The 14,906-nt window shown below is 42.0% G+C and overlaps 2 protein-coding genes across 6 annotated transcripts in view; one reads left to right on the top strand and one right to left on the bottom strand.

Annotated features, from left to right (window-relative positions):
- The window catches only part of NAA35 (N-alpha-acetyltransferase 35, NatC auxiliary subunit), a 106,252-nt gene extending 103,425 nt beyond the window's left edge, over positions 1-2,827 (bottom strand). The window contains exons 1-2 of one of the 5 annotated variants that reach the window (XM_075549859.1): positions 2,757-2,827; positions 1,600-1,728 (exon numbers count right to left, since the gene is read on the bottom strand). In XM_075549859.1, the coding sequence (XP_075405974.1) occupies positions 1,600-1,728; positions 2,757-2,766 (139 nt within the window). In that variant the 5' untranslated portion in view covers positions 2,767-2,827. Of the gene's footprint in view, positions 1-1,599; positions 1,743-2,252; positions 2,383-2,471; positions 2,707-2,756 lie in introns of those variants that run through there. The other 4 variants (XM_075549861.1, XM_075549860.1, XM_075549863.1 and 1 more) reach the window with 4 other exon arrangements.
- The window catches only part of LOC142448224 (large ribosomal subunit protein eL32-like), a 33,330-nt gene continuing 20,950 nt past the window's right edge, over positions 2,527-14,906 (top strand). Inside the window, exon 1 of the mRNA XM_075549865.1 lies at positions 2,527-2,869. The gene's annotated coding sequence lies outside the window, so the exon portion shown is untranslated. The remainder of the gene's footprint in view (positions 2,870-14,906) is intronic.

Raw genomic sequence — 14,906 nt, 5'->3', positions numbered from 1 at the left:
TATGAAACCTTAATTGTTTAGATTCATAGTGAAAGCCCCCAAATTTAAAAGGCAATGAAAAGTAGGCATGATTTTTTTAAAAAAGAAAAATAGGCATGATTTTAACTTACCCACTTTAACAATCTAACATCCTTTAGCACAAAAACTGAAACTCAACTCTCTAGGGCCCTATCAGCAGTCACTCAATTCCCAATGTAATATTCTTTTTACTGCCTCAGTCAAGCAATACTTGTATGTTAAGGAGAAATTTCAAAATAAAGGTTTAGGTTCACGCTTTCTCATACTCAGGCTGGCTCCCATTCTACCTGCAGCTACTCCAAGACTTTCTGCCTTTCCTTCAGAGCAATATACTAAACAAGCCCCATCCACATGTTCACCAAAAGATTTGTTTCCTGTGGACTAAGAAAACAGAAGTTATCATGTGTGAATTATTCCAACATTTCTCCCTTTCAGTGGGGAATCTGTATTTTTGCCATCTGAATCATTTAGCCCCCAAAAATTAACTTCTCTACCACATACTTGATTCTATGCTCTCTACCAAGTTCAAGCTTTCATTCTATTTTATGTCTTTCTCTTAACTTCAACCTTCCCCTCGAAGGCTCAAACAAACATGCTTATTTTATTTATGTATTCCTAACCAAGCCCACTGCTATCAAGTCAATTCCAACTCATAGCAACCTTATATAAGGCTTCCAAAGCTGTAACCTTTACTGGAGTAGATAGTGCTATGAAAAAATAAAGCACGGTGGTTCTGATTTTGAGAAGTTCTCATTATGAAGGTAACATTTGGACCTTTAGTGACCTATACATTGCCCATCAACATTTGCAGCCTCTCAAGTTCCTTGGAAGCTGTTATCACACCGGTAGTATGTACTACTCCATCATCGGGACCTGTAGAACTGTGTGAATCTGAAATTCGCCTTGAACTACAAATCCAAAACCACTAATCTCTTTGGACATACATTTATCAAAACTTGATAAAAAGAAAAAAGTTCATCCCTAATTTCAGCATGTCTTTCATTACTGAAAGTACAGGGTATCAATAAAAATTTCAAAGCAGAAAATAACTGTCAAGAAGGTTGTGATGACTGAAAGTCAGAAAAGGGACAGTCCTGGAGCAAAGCAACCTAAGAGAAAACAACCACAAAAAAAGAAAAAATGCAGACGCCCAAGAGGTCACCACCTTGATTAAAGAGATGAAAAGTCCATTGTGTCTGGAAGAGAATGAACCATGTGGTACAGAGGTACAAAATGAAGTCTGAGTGGGAAGCAGAGACCAGTCCAGATATGCTATGGATTTTATTGGATGTATATCAAGAAGCTACTGGAGGATTTTAAACATAACTCTGACCACCTTCAAACTTGAAAGATATAGAAATACCACCAATGTCTACAGTTTGATTAAATGTCTTCATAACTAGAAATTAAAATTAGAAAGGAAAAATTAAGAGGAAAGTATAGCTAACAAACTTGATAAACCCACAATTTCATGTGGATTTCCCCCTCCCCCTTTGATTAAATAGTTCAGACAGCCCAATCAAGAATTCCCTTTGCCCTTACCTACATCTTAAATGTCTAATCCAGAAAAGGCTAACTCACCTCGACAAGCGTCTTCAAAATCGTGGGTTATGTCCACCCAGTTTGTATTGTTTTTTTCCATTTTTTCTGGTATACTGAGCGCCCATGCTGAATCATCATCTTCCACAGAAGCCTTCATAACCATTATGCCTGTAAAAAAGGCCCTGGTGTCAAAGAGAAGATCAAACTTTCAAGGCAAAAGCACTGGCAAAGCATGTGTTTTTGTTCATTTATAAAGTCTTGGGTTTAAGTCTTACTAAACCAAGCAAAACTTTTCTGAGTTTGAGAATGCTATTGCCCAAAATCACCTTAGTTAATGTTTGAATAATGATCACCTGCTCATTTATTAATAACCTACCACTTACCAGGGTTCATAAAAGAGCTCGCTTTTTCAGAAATGTGTGTGTGTTTGTGTGTGTCTTCCTAAGTGTGAAAAATCACATCACTGGCCTTCAAACAAAACCAACTCCAGAGATTGCAACTTTCAACACAGGCTGAGGTAGTGAGTTCTCTCCCGCAGCCCAGGGCCCCGTAGGCATCCAAATGCGCGGGCCAAGGCAGCCCATTTTCTGCTATAGGTTCGCTGGGCCACCCTCCCGAGCGAACTTCCCAGGGAACACAACGTGTACAGCCGCTGTAAAATCCCACCTGCCGGGCCCGGGGCGGGGACGCACCTGAGGCGAGGAACCGCATCGGGTCTGCCTGGCTCGGCCCTGCCCCTGCCCCGGCCCCGGCCCCGGCCCCGGCCCGGCCCCACTGGGTGCGGAAGCAAGGGCAGCACTGTCGTTACGCAGGCAGGCAGGCACGCTGGGTGTCAGGTCTTCGTCCGGGGAACACCCGGGGAGGCCTAAGCCTTGGCAGGCACCGGGCAACGGGGAGCCCGCGGCTCCTACCTGAGGCGCGCCGGGTGGGCAGGGGCCGCAGGGTGACCTGGGGTCCCCAGGATCTGCCACACGCGTAAGGGGATGCGGCTCTTGGAACCGGTTAGGAGGGAGTCCCGACGGCTCCGCGAAGGTAGTCCCCACCTACTTCTTCCGTGGCCACACGCAACGCCACGCACAGTCCTGACCGCGGAAATAACGCCGCCGCCTGGGCTACCGCCGCCCCCTCCCCGAGCGACCGGCTACGTGCGCGCATGCGTACGCCCTGTGCGCGCGACTCCGCCCCCTCTCCCTTACTCGAGGACATCGCGCTTCTTGACGATACACTCTCCCTCTCCAACGACCGGCTTAGGCCTTCTGCGGCTGCCTTCTCTTCTCGCGGGATTAAGAAAATCTCGCGAGATCTAAAGGTATGTTCTTTCCTCACCCTCTAGCCGAGTACTAGTTAGTGGGCGGTTTTTAGTAGGGCGTGGACCCTGGGGCTTTCTAGCTCCACTTCTTGTGCGACTCCTAGGGAAATTCTTAGAAACGTGACGTGAAGGCATCGACCAGACGTCCCGCTTTTGGCGGGACCGCCCCGATTTTGAACAATTTTTCCCGCGTCCCGCGGCGTTTTTAAAAAGTTCCGATTTTTTTAAAGAATGCACGACAAGCTAGGGTATATGGTTTTTGGCTGCCATGTGGCTATTTCGCCAGGATATGAGTTTTATTAGTCATGTCCCGCTGGTGTCCCGCTTTACCAATGTTAAAATCTGGTCACCTTAATTAGACCCAATTGTACAGATGAAAGTATAGCCCGACTCCAGGCGTACTAGCAAGCTGCTGCTTCCTAATTGACTCTTGATTTATGTTTCCTAAACAACACCAGGGGATTTCGTGAAGGGGAAAAAAATGACTTTCATAGGAATCAAGCCAGCCATTTTATTTCAGATTCGTAATGCTTTATGTTTTCATTGAAATTAATTAATAAACTAAGAGTGTTGCACAGATAACATAAAAGGGGTAAGAGAGGTACCTGTACCACCACATGCCCATGGACCAAAATGTAAAAGAGAATATGAACTCCATGGACCTTCCCCTCCTTCCCTGCCCTTCCACGTTACCAAACATGGAGTCCTGCTCCAGGGACTGGTCTTTCCTGACAACATGTCCAAAGTATACAAGACAAAGTCTTGCCATCCTTGCCTCTAAGGAGCCACTTTGGCTTTATTCCAACACAGATCAGTTTGTCCTTTTTAGCAGTCCATGGTCCTTTCACTATTCTCCAGCACCACATTCAAATGCATCAATTATTCAATGTCCAACTTTCACATGCATGTGATGCAATGGACATTACCATGGCTCAGGTCAGGCGCACCTTAGTCCTCATAGCAATATCCTTGCACTTCAACATTTTAAAGAGGTCTTGTGCATCAGATTTACCTAATGCAGTACATCTTTTGATCTCTTGACTTCCAAGAGCATTGGTTGGGGATCCAAGAAAGACAAATTCTTGACCTCAACTTTTTCTCCATTTATCATGATGTTAGCTGTTGGTTCAATTGTGAGGATTTTGGTCTTCCTTAAACATTGAGTTGTAATCCATACTGAAGGCTACGATCTTTGATTTTCATCTGCAAGTGCTTCAATTCCTCCTCACTTTTAGCAAGCAAGGTTATGTCATCTTCATGTTTGGTTGTTAATAAATCTTCCTCCAATCCTGATGCCTCATTCTTCTTCATATAATCCCTCTTCTCTGACTTCCTGAACTGGTCTTTTAATATTTCTGTTTTATATTTTTATTTACATTTCCTTTCTGGAATGAGTGAGAAGGTTCTTCAAGTTATATACTTTCTGTTGAACTCTTCAGTTTAGCTGTTACATTTTTTAAATTTCTGAGTGCTTTTCTTATTTTCTGACGTTTCGGACTATAATATAATATGGCTTTTGGTTTTTCTATATGCATTCTTTCCATCTCTCTCTGATAACATTAGTGATTTTTTTCTTCTCCCTATGTATTTTTTTTCTTTTGAGCTTTTCCTTAATTGTTCCAGTTTCTATCTTTAATATGAATGACTTCTTTCAGTCCAGTGGCTCTTGCCTTCTTACTGAAATACAGGGCTCAGAAAATTAATATCTCGGGCTGTGTATCTATAGTAGGGATTTGTCCAAAGTCGGCTTCCCATTGAATGATGTAGCTGGGCCACTCAGTTGGTGAATCTCTGACATCATTATCTTTAGGTCTTGTTTCTCAGGCTTGTCAGATCTCTCAGAGAAGGTGTTTCATACACGAAGGCCTGAAAGTCTGATTGTACAAGCTGTGCCCTGAAAAAACTACAGGCGGGAAAAGATGTCATTCAGATAAACTCAGAGCTCGACATTCAGCAGTTCTATTTGAAGGTTCTTATGTTAGTTGCCAAACATTTTGAGTGGAGGAAGAGGCTGGCAACATAATTAAATGTTCACTTAATCCTTCTTTTTCATGAAATACTCCTATCTTATCTATGCCAGTGTCCCTTTCCTACCCAAACCCCTAGGCCCTCCTTGCAAGAGATTCACTCCATTATCATTTCTAATGTTCTAATGGAATCTTTAAGTGGCTCATGGCTGCTAAGTCATGAGCAGTTCAAGTCTACCCAGAGCAACCTCAGAACAAAATAACAAAATCCTGGCAGTCTTTTTTGAAAAAAAAAAACATTTTTTTAAAGACTAGCCATTGAAAAAACTCCATGGATCTCAGTTGTACTTTGATACACTTGTGATCCTCATGAGTTAGACCTGATGCCACGACAACTGGTTACTGGTTAAGTTTTCTATAGAGCACGAAGAGGGGTAGTTACAAGCCATATAGAATTGAGAGAGCTGTCAGATGGTGGTTCTTTTAAAATAGACTCCCTGAATGTAATCTCATCCTAATACCCACTCTGGACTTACCTGGAGTCATCAGTTTTTGAGTCATCTGGGTGGTTCCATGGTAAAAGTTGGGTGACTTAGATTTTCTCTCAACATGGTGGTTCATAATCATAGATCTAGTAGTATAGTGGTTACACGTTGGGCTGCTAACCAAAAGGTAAGCAGTTTGAAAACACCAGCCGCTCCATGGGAAAGACAGGGCTGTTTATTCCTATAAAGAGTTAACAATCTTAGGAACTCACTGCCTTGTCCTAGAGGGCTCTTCTGAGTTCGCATAGACTTATTCTTAGATGGCACTAAGTTAGTTTGTCTTGTTTTGGTTCATAATCAACTTTCTTAGATCTACTAAGTAAGCACCCAATCTGTCTGCTTTATAGCTTCAATAATATTGTAGCTGGTTATTCCTGGATGTACCCTCATCTACCCCACCCACCTGCCTTCACCCATTCATTATATTCTGCATATGTGCCTTTTTACTTGCATTTTGTGGAAGTGCCTTTGTTACAAAATGCCTGTAGGACCTGAAAGAAGTCTTTTGACCTCACTAAATTCCAATGACTTTAGATTTCTTACAGAGCTGTGACAATTGCAACTATAAGTCCTATTCTTCTCAAATTTCTGATATCCCAATTAGTCAATACCATTAATCACACTTTCTAGAAGGCTTTTTAGGTACTAAAAGTGAGGTTCTACATTTCACTTTCATCACAGTCAAAGTCATGGCTCCTTATCCCACTTTTAAACATCTTTTAGGAAAAGGCTCATTATTTTCTACCACCTCTTCAAGAATATATTGCACTGACTTGAGTTTATAAAACAATTACTGGTCTTAAAAGACACTCATGCTTCAAGTTCTATACTTTACAAGAAAGTGCTCAGCATAGAATTAAAAAAATAATTTAAGGTTTCCTCTAAAGTATCCTTTCAGATACTTGAAACTTTATTCAGTCTCTTGTGATTATCAACCCTAAGATAAAACATAATTATTTTTATTCTAAAATAAATTGTACCCAAAATATAGATGCCTGCATGACACATAGCTTTATAAATTTCTTTTTTAGGCATGACCTTTTAAACATTATAAGTAATCGTGTTGGCCTTTTAAAGAAAAAGTATGAAATGCTACATTAATCTGCACAATCTCAAAAATATCTAAAGTCTTTGAAAAACTCTGCTGAAGCTAAAAATGTTTGGGCAACTGAACTAAGTGTAGAACACTATGAGTAGAATTTTGTTATTTATAGAAGAGTTTATTTCCATATTTCTGTTCCAATTATTCTTAAAATATAGTCGACAAAAACAAGAGATATATTTGCATGATATTATTAAATGTAAAGATATAATGTGAAATTAAAGCTAAAAACTAGGTTCACTAAAAACAGAAAGAGTTTCTGAAAAGGAATTTAAAAGGAAATTCTTTTTTTAATTATTATCAAAATAATTAGAAAATAATCCAGATAAAATATAATGATAAGTATGTAAGAAAAAGATTATCCATTACAAACTATGATTCAATATTCCCGATCTCCCCTCTCCCCAAGGAAATCAGTTTTATTTGGACTGAAAACTAGAGAATGAGAGTCAGACCTAAGATTTCACACTGAGCTAGAGCAGAGGTGCCAAAATGGTAGTCAGAGTTCATCAACCAAACAGACTCTATTCCCAAGAAACCTTGTAGTTAGTGCTAAAAGACAGCCTGGGAGATGTACTTGCCACTAAACCACGAAAGTGTGACACCATATTTTTTTAAAAGGTGCTGTACATATTTATATAATTCCATTTCCAAGACACCACAACCACCACTATTACAGAAGAAAGTTTTGGTTTTTGTTTGGTTGGGTTTCGTTTTAATCATGCTTTGCACAGATCTTAAACTTGTCTTCAACATTTAGGTCAAAGTTCTTGCCATTGTCAAAAATCAATTTCCCTAATAAAACTCATCAGCTGAAAAGAAAAATCTACCCAGGAAGCAAATACAATCCATGGCAATGCTTTTCCCACTTCCCATAGCCAGTAGGGCTGAGCAGCAGGGCTGTTCAGGCAGGAGGGACAAGGGTTAATCTCCCCCAGTACAACATGGCAGCTGACGCTTGATGGAAGAGTAGAACTGCTGGGACTTGAGGGAAGGGTTCAGGCCCTGTATTCAGTCAAAGTCACTGCTGGAAGAGAAGGAAGAGGTAGAAGAATGCTTGCCTTGCTTCTGTTGTTCTTGCATATTTTTATGGGTCTTCTTAATTTTCTTCAGAATCTTCTTGTCCATCACCATTTCTGATCCTACCATGCCAGGAACCAAGGGATTCAAAGGAGGCATACTAGGGGAAGGTGGTGGGTATGGAGGAGAGTAGGGGCTAAGCGGTGAGTAGGGTTCTGGGGGTTGACATCCCAGATACCCTGGTTGTAGTACAAACTGAGGGGGCCCGTATGGGGGCACAGCTGGATTCCTCTGGGCAACTCCTGGAGGAGTGGGAAAGGAGACTGGAGGGCAGGCAGGGTTAGCAGGTAGTGGATGGACAGGGCTGGAACCTCTAGGGTACATGGTGTTGGGAGAGGTATGTATTTGGCCCCAGCTGCCCAGCATTGGCATTCCACATGGTCATGTGGTCCCCTAAGTCTCTGGCCACAGCTGGAAGTCTCTGAGTCCTCACAAGATGGAAGGGGCAGAGTACATGAGCTTCACAGTTTCCTTCACTCAATATCTTCAATATTTTTTCTAGTAATACTCTAATATTTTTTGTTTGTTGTTGTTAGGGACATTCAAGATCTAGGGAAGCTATAGCTATATCAGAATAAGAAATTTAGAATGAAAAGAGACTACAAAATGAGCACTTGAGTGTTGGAATAATTGGAGTTAAACTAGAGAATTTCAGAAATCTCACAACTTCCAGATTCTATAAGAATTTAAGATATGAGACATGCCCTTCCAAACATAGACACAAGAATTTAAACAACTACAGGTTAAAAGGTCTGTAAGATACTTATAGCCTTGGTATTTAATTATTTTCTCATCCTTACTGGACATTAAAATCTACAATGTAACTTTGGAGTAAAAGTTATTTGCTCTTTAGGCAAACAGGACAGGACCACCACCTTCCATAGTTCATGGCCCGTGGCAGAATTCTGATGACTCAGCCATGGGAACTGATGAAGCAATGGCTGGCCGGTCTCTCCTGAAATAAAACAGACACTTTGCCTCATGTTCCCTGACTAAAGCTGCAGAAGGCAGCAGTCTGCAAACATCAGTTCCCTCATGTTCTCAGCCGCATTCTCCCCTCCCATCTGTGAACAACTCAGTTGAAGTGTTACTGCTCCTTTGTATACTCTCAAATCATTGTGAACTGTCCTTTTGTGCGGAAACCTGTCACATGTTGACAGGTTGCGTGCAGGGAATGTATTTAAGCCTGCCCCTAATAAAGTACCAGGCCGTGGAGTGGCTATGCTTCAAGGACCCCCTTGCTCTAACTTTGGCTATCCCTTTTTCTTATCTATAACTTTACTGGTTGTAGATTGTGCCCTCTCAAACCCGTTCGTAATGTAAGATAAAAGCTGGGCTCAGTATTATCTTACAGGTAACTTATAAAATGCTTATTTACTAGTTTTGAGGTGTGTGTAGAGTTTCCATTTCTATACATCTTTCTGTTCTACAAATAGCAGACTGCATTTATGTTATAGAAACTTTGTCCAAACCATCTGCTGCCATCAGAGTTTCTTAGATTGAACTTTTTTTGAGAGAGAGACTGTGAATTTTACTAGAGCAGTGTTATCTTTCTCCCATAGAGAAGCTGACAAGTTTGACTGCCAACCTTGGATTAGTAGCCCAACACCTAATTTACAGTGCATCCAGGGCTTCTCCTATGCCATCATGTTGTTGTTAGGTGCAGTTAAGTCCTACACCAGTCTCACAATGGTTACTATGTTGAGCTCATTGCAGCCATTGAGTCGATCCATCTTGTCGATCGTTTTTGCTTCTCTGTTACTTATCAAGCATGATATCCCTTTGCAGAAACTCTTCTCTCTTGACAACAAGTTCAAATTTTGTGAGACTAAAACTCACCATTCTCCCCTCTAAGAAAAATTCTGACTACACTTCTTCCAACACAAATCTCTTTGTTCTTTCAGCAGTCTGCAGCAGTGTCAGTTTTCATCACGAGCATCTTAATTTATTTATTATCATTATTTAATCATTTTATTGGGGACTCATATCACTCTTATCACAATACATACATACATACATTGTGATAAACACATTTGTACATTTGATATCAGCATCATTTTCAAAACATTTTCTATGTACATGAACCATTAGTATCAGCTCCTCATTTTTCTCCTCCCTCTCCCACACTCCTTCCGTCACAAACCCTTTATAATTTATAAATTATTGTTATTTGTTCATGTCTTCCGCCGACCAATGTCTCCCTTCACACACTTTTCTGTTGTCTGTCCCCCAGGGAGGGAATTATACGTAGATCATTGTGATCTGTTCTCCCTTTCTCCCTGCACCTTCCCCTTCCCCTCGTGGTATCGCTACTCTCATTATTGGTCCTGAGGGGTTTATGTGTCCTGGATTCCCTGATTGTCAAGTTCTTATCTATACGCCTGTACATCCTCTGGTCTAGCAAGATTTGTAAAGTAGAACTGGGATCATGGGTGGGGGAGGGGGCAAGAAGGAGAAGCACTAAAGGACTAGAGGAAAGTTGTATGTTTCATCGGTGCTACACTGCACCCTGATTAGCTCATTTCTTCCCTGCGACCCTTCTGTAAGGGGATGTCTAATTGTCTACAGATGAGCTTTGGGTCTCCACTCAGCACTCCTCCTCATTCACCTTCATATGATTTTTTTTATTAAATAAATTTATTGGGGCTCCCGCTATCAAAAGATATAGTATCTGGGGTCTTAAAGGCTTGAAGATAAACAAGTGGCCATCTAGTTCAGAAGCAACAAAGCCCACATGAAAGAAACACACCAGCCTTTGTGACCACGAGCTGTCGAAGGGATCAGGTATCAAGCATCAAAGAAAAAAAATCTTATCATTGTGAATGTGGGTGAGCACGGAGTGGAGATTCAAAGCCCATCGGGAGCCAACCAGACACCCCCTTACTGAAGGGTTGTGGGGAGATGAGCCAGTCAGGGTGCAGGGTAGCAAGGATAAAACATTTAACTTTCCTCTGGTCCTTAAATGCTTCCTTCCCCCACTATCATGATCCCAATTCTACCTTACAAATCTGGCTAGACCAGAGGATGTACATTAGTACAGATAGGAACTGGAAACATAGGGAATCCAGGACAGATGATTCCTTCCGGACTAGTGGTAAGAATGGCGATGCCTGGAGGGTGGAGAGAATGTGGGGTAGAGAGGGGGAACTGATAACAAGAATCTACGTATAGCCTCCTCCCTGGGGGATGGACAGCAGAGAAGAGGGCAGGGGGAGACGTCGAACAGTGTAACATATGACAAAATAATAATAATTTATGAATTATGAAGGGCTCATGAGATAGAGGTAGTGGGGAGGGAAGGGGAAAATTAGCAGCCGATATTAAGGGCTCAAGTAGAAGGCAAATATTTTGAGAATGATGATGGCAACAAATGTACATATGTGCTTGACACAATTGATGTATATATGGATTGTGATAACAATTGTACGAGCCCCCAAATAAAATGATTTTTAAAATTTATTGGGGGCTCATTCAGCTCATCACATTCCACACTTACATCCATTGTGTCAAGCACTCCCGTACACTTGTTTCCCTCATCATTCTCAAAACATTTGCTTTCTACTTGAGCCCTGGTATCCTCTCCTCATTTTTACACCCCCCCCCATATCCACTCCCCTCTCTCCCATGAACCCTTGATAATTTACATATTATCATACTATTATCATACTATTCTGTCATATCTTACACCGTCTGAGATCTCCCTTTAACCCGGGAAGGAGGCCATATGCAGATCCCCGTAATCTGTTCACCCCCTCTCCCCCACCTTCTGTCCACCACCCCCCACCACACCTGTATCACCATTCTCACCACTGGCCCTGAGGGGTTCATCTGCCCTGGATTCCCCATGCCTCCGGTTCCTATCTGGACCAGTGTACATCCTCTGATCCAGCTGGATTTGTAAGGTAGACTTGGGATCATGATAGAGGGGTGGGGTGGGGGAGCATTTAAAAACTAGAGGAAAGTTGTATGTTTCATTGTTGCTACACTGCACTCTGACTGGCCCATCCCCTCCCCCACAACCCCTCTGTAAGAGGATGTCCAGCCGCCAACAGATGGGCCTTGGGTCCCTGCTCTGCACTCCCTCTCATTCATAGGGATGTGATGTTTGTTCTTGGATGCCTGCTACCTGATCCCTTCGAGATCTCCTGATCACTAGGGCTGGTGTGCTTCTTCCATCTGGGCTTTGTTGCTTCTCAGCTAGATGACCGCTTGTTTATCCTCAAGCCTTAAGACCCCAGACTCTATATCTTTTGATAGCCAGGCACCATCAGCTTTCTTCACCACATTTGCTTATGCGCCCATTTTGTCTTCAGTGATCATGCCAGGAAGGTAAGCTTGATATGATTTTTTGTTCTGGGTCTTTTATGCCTAATACCTGATCCCTTCAGCACCTCATGATTACACAGCTGTGTGTTTCTTCCATGTGGAGTTTATTGCTTCTTAGCTACATGGCTTCTTATTTATCTTCAAGCCTTTAAGACTCCAGACCCTGTATCTTTTGATAGCCGGGCACAATCAGCTTTCTTCAAAACATTTGCTATGCACCCATTTTGTCCTCAGCAATCATGCCAGGAAGGTGGGCAGCACAGAATGTCAGGTTACTATAACAAAGTGTTATTGCATTGAGGGAGTACTTGAGTGGAGGCCCAATGTCTGTCTGCTACCTTGATACTTAACATATAAATGTGTACATATATCTATTTCCCTATTGTTATATATAAATATATTTACATATGTACATGCCTATATTTAGACCTCTATAAATGCCCTCTGCCTCCTAGTTCTTTCCTCTATTTCCTTTTACTTTTCTCTTGTCCCACTGTCATGTTCGGCCTTCGTTCAGGTTTCAATAATTCCTCTTGGTTACAATGCCCTTGATCAAGCCCTACCAGGCCTCCTACATCCTCCTTGCCATTGATTTCAGATCAATTGTTGTTCCCTCATCCCTGGGTTTGTTAACACCCACTGCCTTTTCCCCAACCATCCTCTCTTCCATGTCCTCCAGGAACTGTTGGGCCCATTGTTTTCTCCTCTGAATTATTTATCCTGACTAGCTTATCTAGATAGACATAAAGATACAATAATAAGCACACCCCCCCCAAAAAAAGACAGAGAAATACAAAACCACAAAAGGAAACAACAAACCAAGGGACAAGTGAACAACAAGTGAGCCAAATCAATGGTGAGGAAGGTGGAGGAGACCTGGTAGGGTGTGATCAAGGGTAATGTAACCAAGAGGAATTACTGAAACCCAAATGAAAGCTGAATGTATTAGACAGGGTTCTCTAGAGAGATAAAACCAGATTGCTAGTAGTTATATAAAAATATATTTATACAAAGAACAAAAAAAATCATATCATTGGCTGCACATCTCCATGATACGATTGCCGAAGACAAACGGGTGCATAAGCAAATATGGTGAAGAAAGCTGATGGTGCCCGGCTATCAAAAGAGATAGTGTCTGGGGTCTTAAAGGCTTTAAGGTGAACAAGCGGCCATCTAGCTCAGAAGCAAAAAAGCCCACATGGAAGAAGCACACCAGCCTGTGCGATCACGAGGTGCCAAAGGGACCAGGTATAAGGCATCATGCAAATATAAATATATATATATATATATATATATATATATATATACCATAGTGAATGAAGGGGGAAGTGCAGAGTGGAGACCCAAAGCCCATTTGTCGGCCACTGGAGATCCCCTTACAGAGGGGTTTAGGAGAGGAGATGGGTCAGTCAGGGTCCGATGTAGTACCGATGAAGAACACAGCTTTCCCCCAGGTCCTGGATGCTTCCCCCCCCCAACTACCATGATCTGAATTCTACCTTGCAGGGCTGGATAGACAGAGGTTGTACACTGGTGCATATAGGAGCTGGAGGCACAGGGAATCCAGGGTGGATGATACCTTCAGGACCAGGGGTGGGAGGGGCAATACTGGGAGAGTAGAGGGTGAGTGGGTTGGAAAGGGGGAACCGATTACAAGGATCCACATGTGACCTCCTCCCTGGGAGACGGACGGCAGAGAAGGGGGGGGAAGGGAGACTCCGGATAGGGCAAGATATGACAAAATAACAATCTATAAATTATCAAGGGCTCATGAGGGAGGGGGTAGCAGGGAGGGAGGGGGAAAAAAGAGGACCTGATGCAAAGGGCTTAAGTGGAGAGCAAATGCTTTGAAAATGGTTAGGGAAAAGAATGTACAGATGTGCTTTATACAATTGGTGTATGTATATGTATGGTTTCTGATAAGAGTTGTATGAGCCCCTAATAAAATGTAAAAAATATATATATATATATTTATAAAGATAGATATATAACACAAGAAATGAACATTAAATTATATACAGATAGATAATACAATAAATTAACAATTAAATTATAAAGCAGTGAGACACTAGCAGGCCTTTAAGTCTTGAGAGCTGCCAGTGCCTTTTCTGAAGAGAGAGCTGGGCTATATAGACCCAGGCAGCAAACACCAAGACAGGTCACCAATTGTCACCAACTGTCGGTCCCCAGCTCCAGAGATGAACATTCCAATCATGTGGGCTTAAAGGGACCTTAACTTACAGCGACACAGTCCACAGGCTATGCGTCTCACAGGTAGTGTACCCTTTAAATTGAGGCACAGAACTGGCAAGGTGAGGCTTACCGAGCCATTTATCTCTCCACCCTTCAATTAATCCTACTTGTGTTTATCGGCCAGGCTGGCACAATAAACTATCGCACTGAGTATGATAATGGGACAAGAAGAAAGTAAAAGAAAATAGAGGAAAAAGCTAGGAGGCAAAAGGCATATATATATAGGGGTCTAAATAAAGGTATATACATATGTGAATATATTTATATATGAGGATGGGGTAATAGATCTATGTGCACATATTTATAGATTTAGTATTAAGGTAGCAGAAGGACATTGGGCCTCCACTCAAGTACTCCCTCAATGCAAGAATACTTACTTCTATTAAACTGTCATTCCATGATGCTCACCTTCCCAACACAGTCGCTGAAGACAAATGGGTGCATAAGCAAATGTGGTGAAGAAAGCTGATGGTGCCCAGCTATCAAAAGGCATAGCAGCTAGGGTCTTAAAGGCTTGAAGATAAACAAGCAGCCATCTAGCTCAGAAGCAACAAAGCCCACATGGAAGAAGCACACCAGCCTGTGTGATAAAGAGTTTCCGAAAGGATCCATTATCAGGCATCAAAAAACAAAGAATCATATCATTGGGTGCACACCTCCATGATATGGTCGTTGAGAACAAATGGGTTTATAAGCAAATGTGGTGAAGAAAGCTGATGGTGCCCGTCTATCAAAAGGTATAGCGTCTGGGGTCTTAAAGGCTT

Source organism: Tenrec ecaudatus, chromosome 5 (assembly GCF_050624435.1).
Source record: "Tenrec ecaudatus isolate mTenEca1 chromosome 5, mTenEca1.hap1, whole genome shotgun sequence".
Lineage (NCBI taxonomy): Eukaryota > Metazoa > Chordata > Mammalia > Afrosoricida > Tenrecidae > Tenrec > Tenrec ecaudatus.
This window is presented reverse-complemented; position numbering and strand designations above follow the sequence as displayed.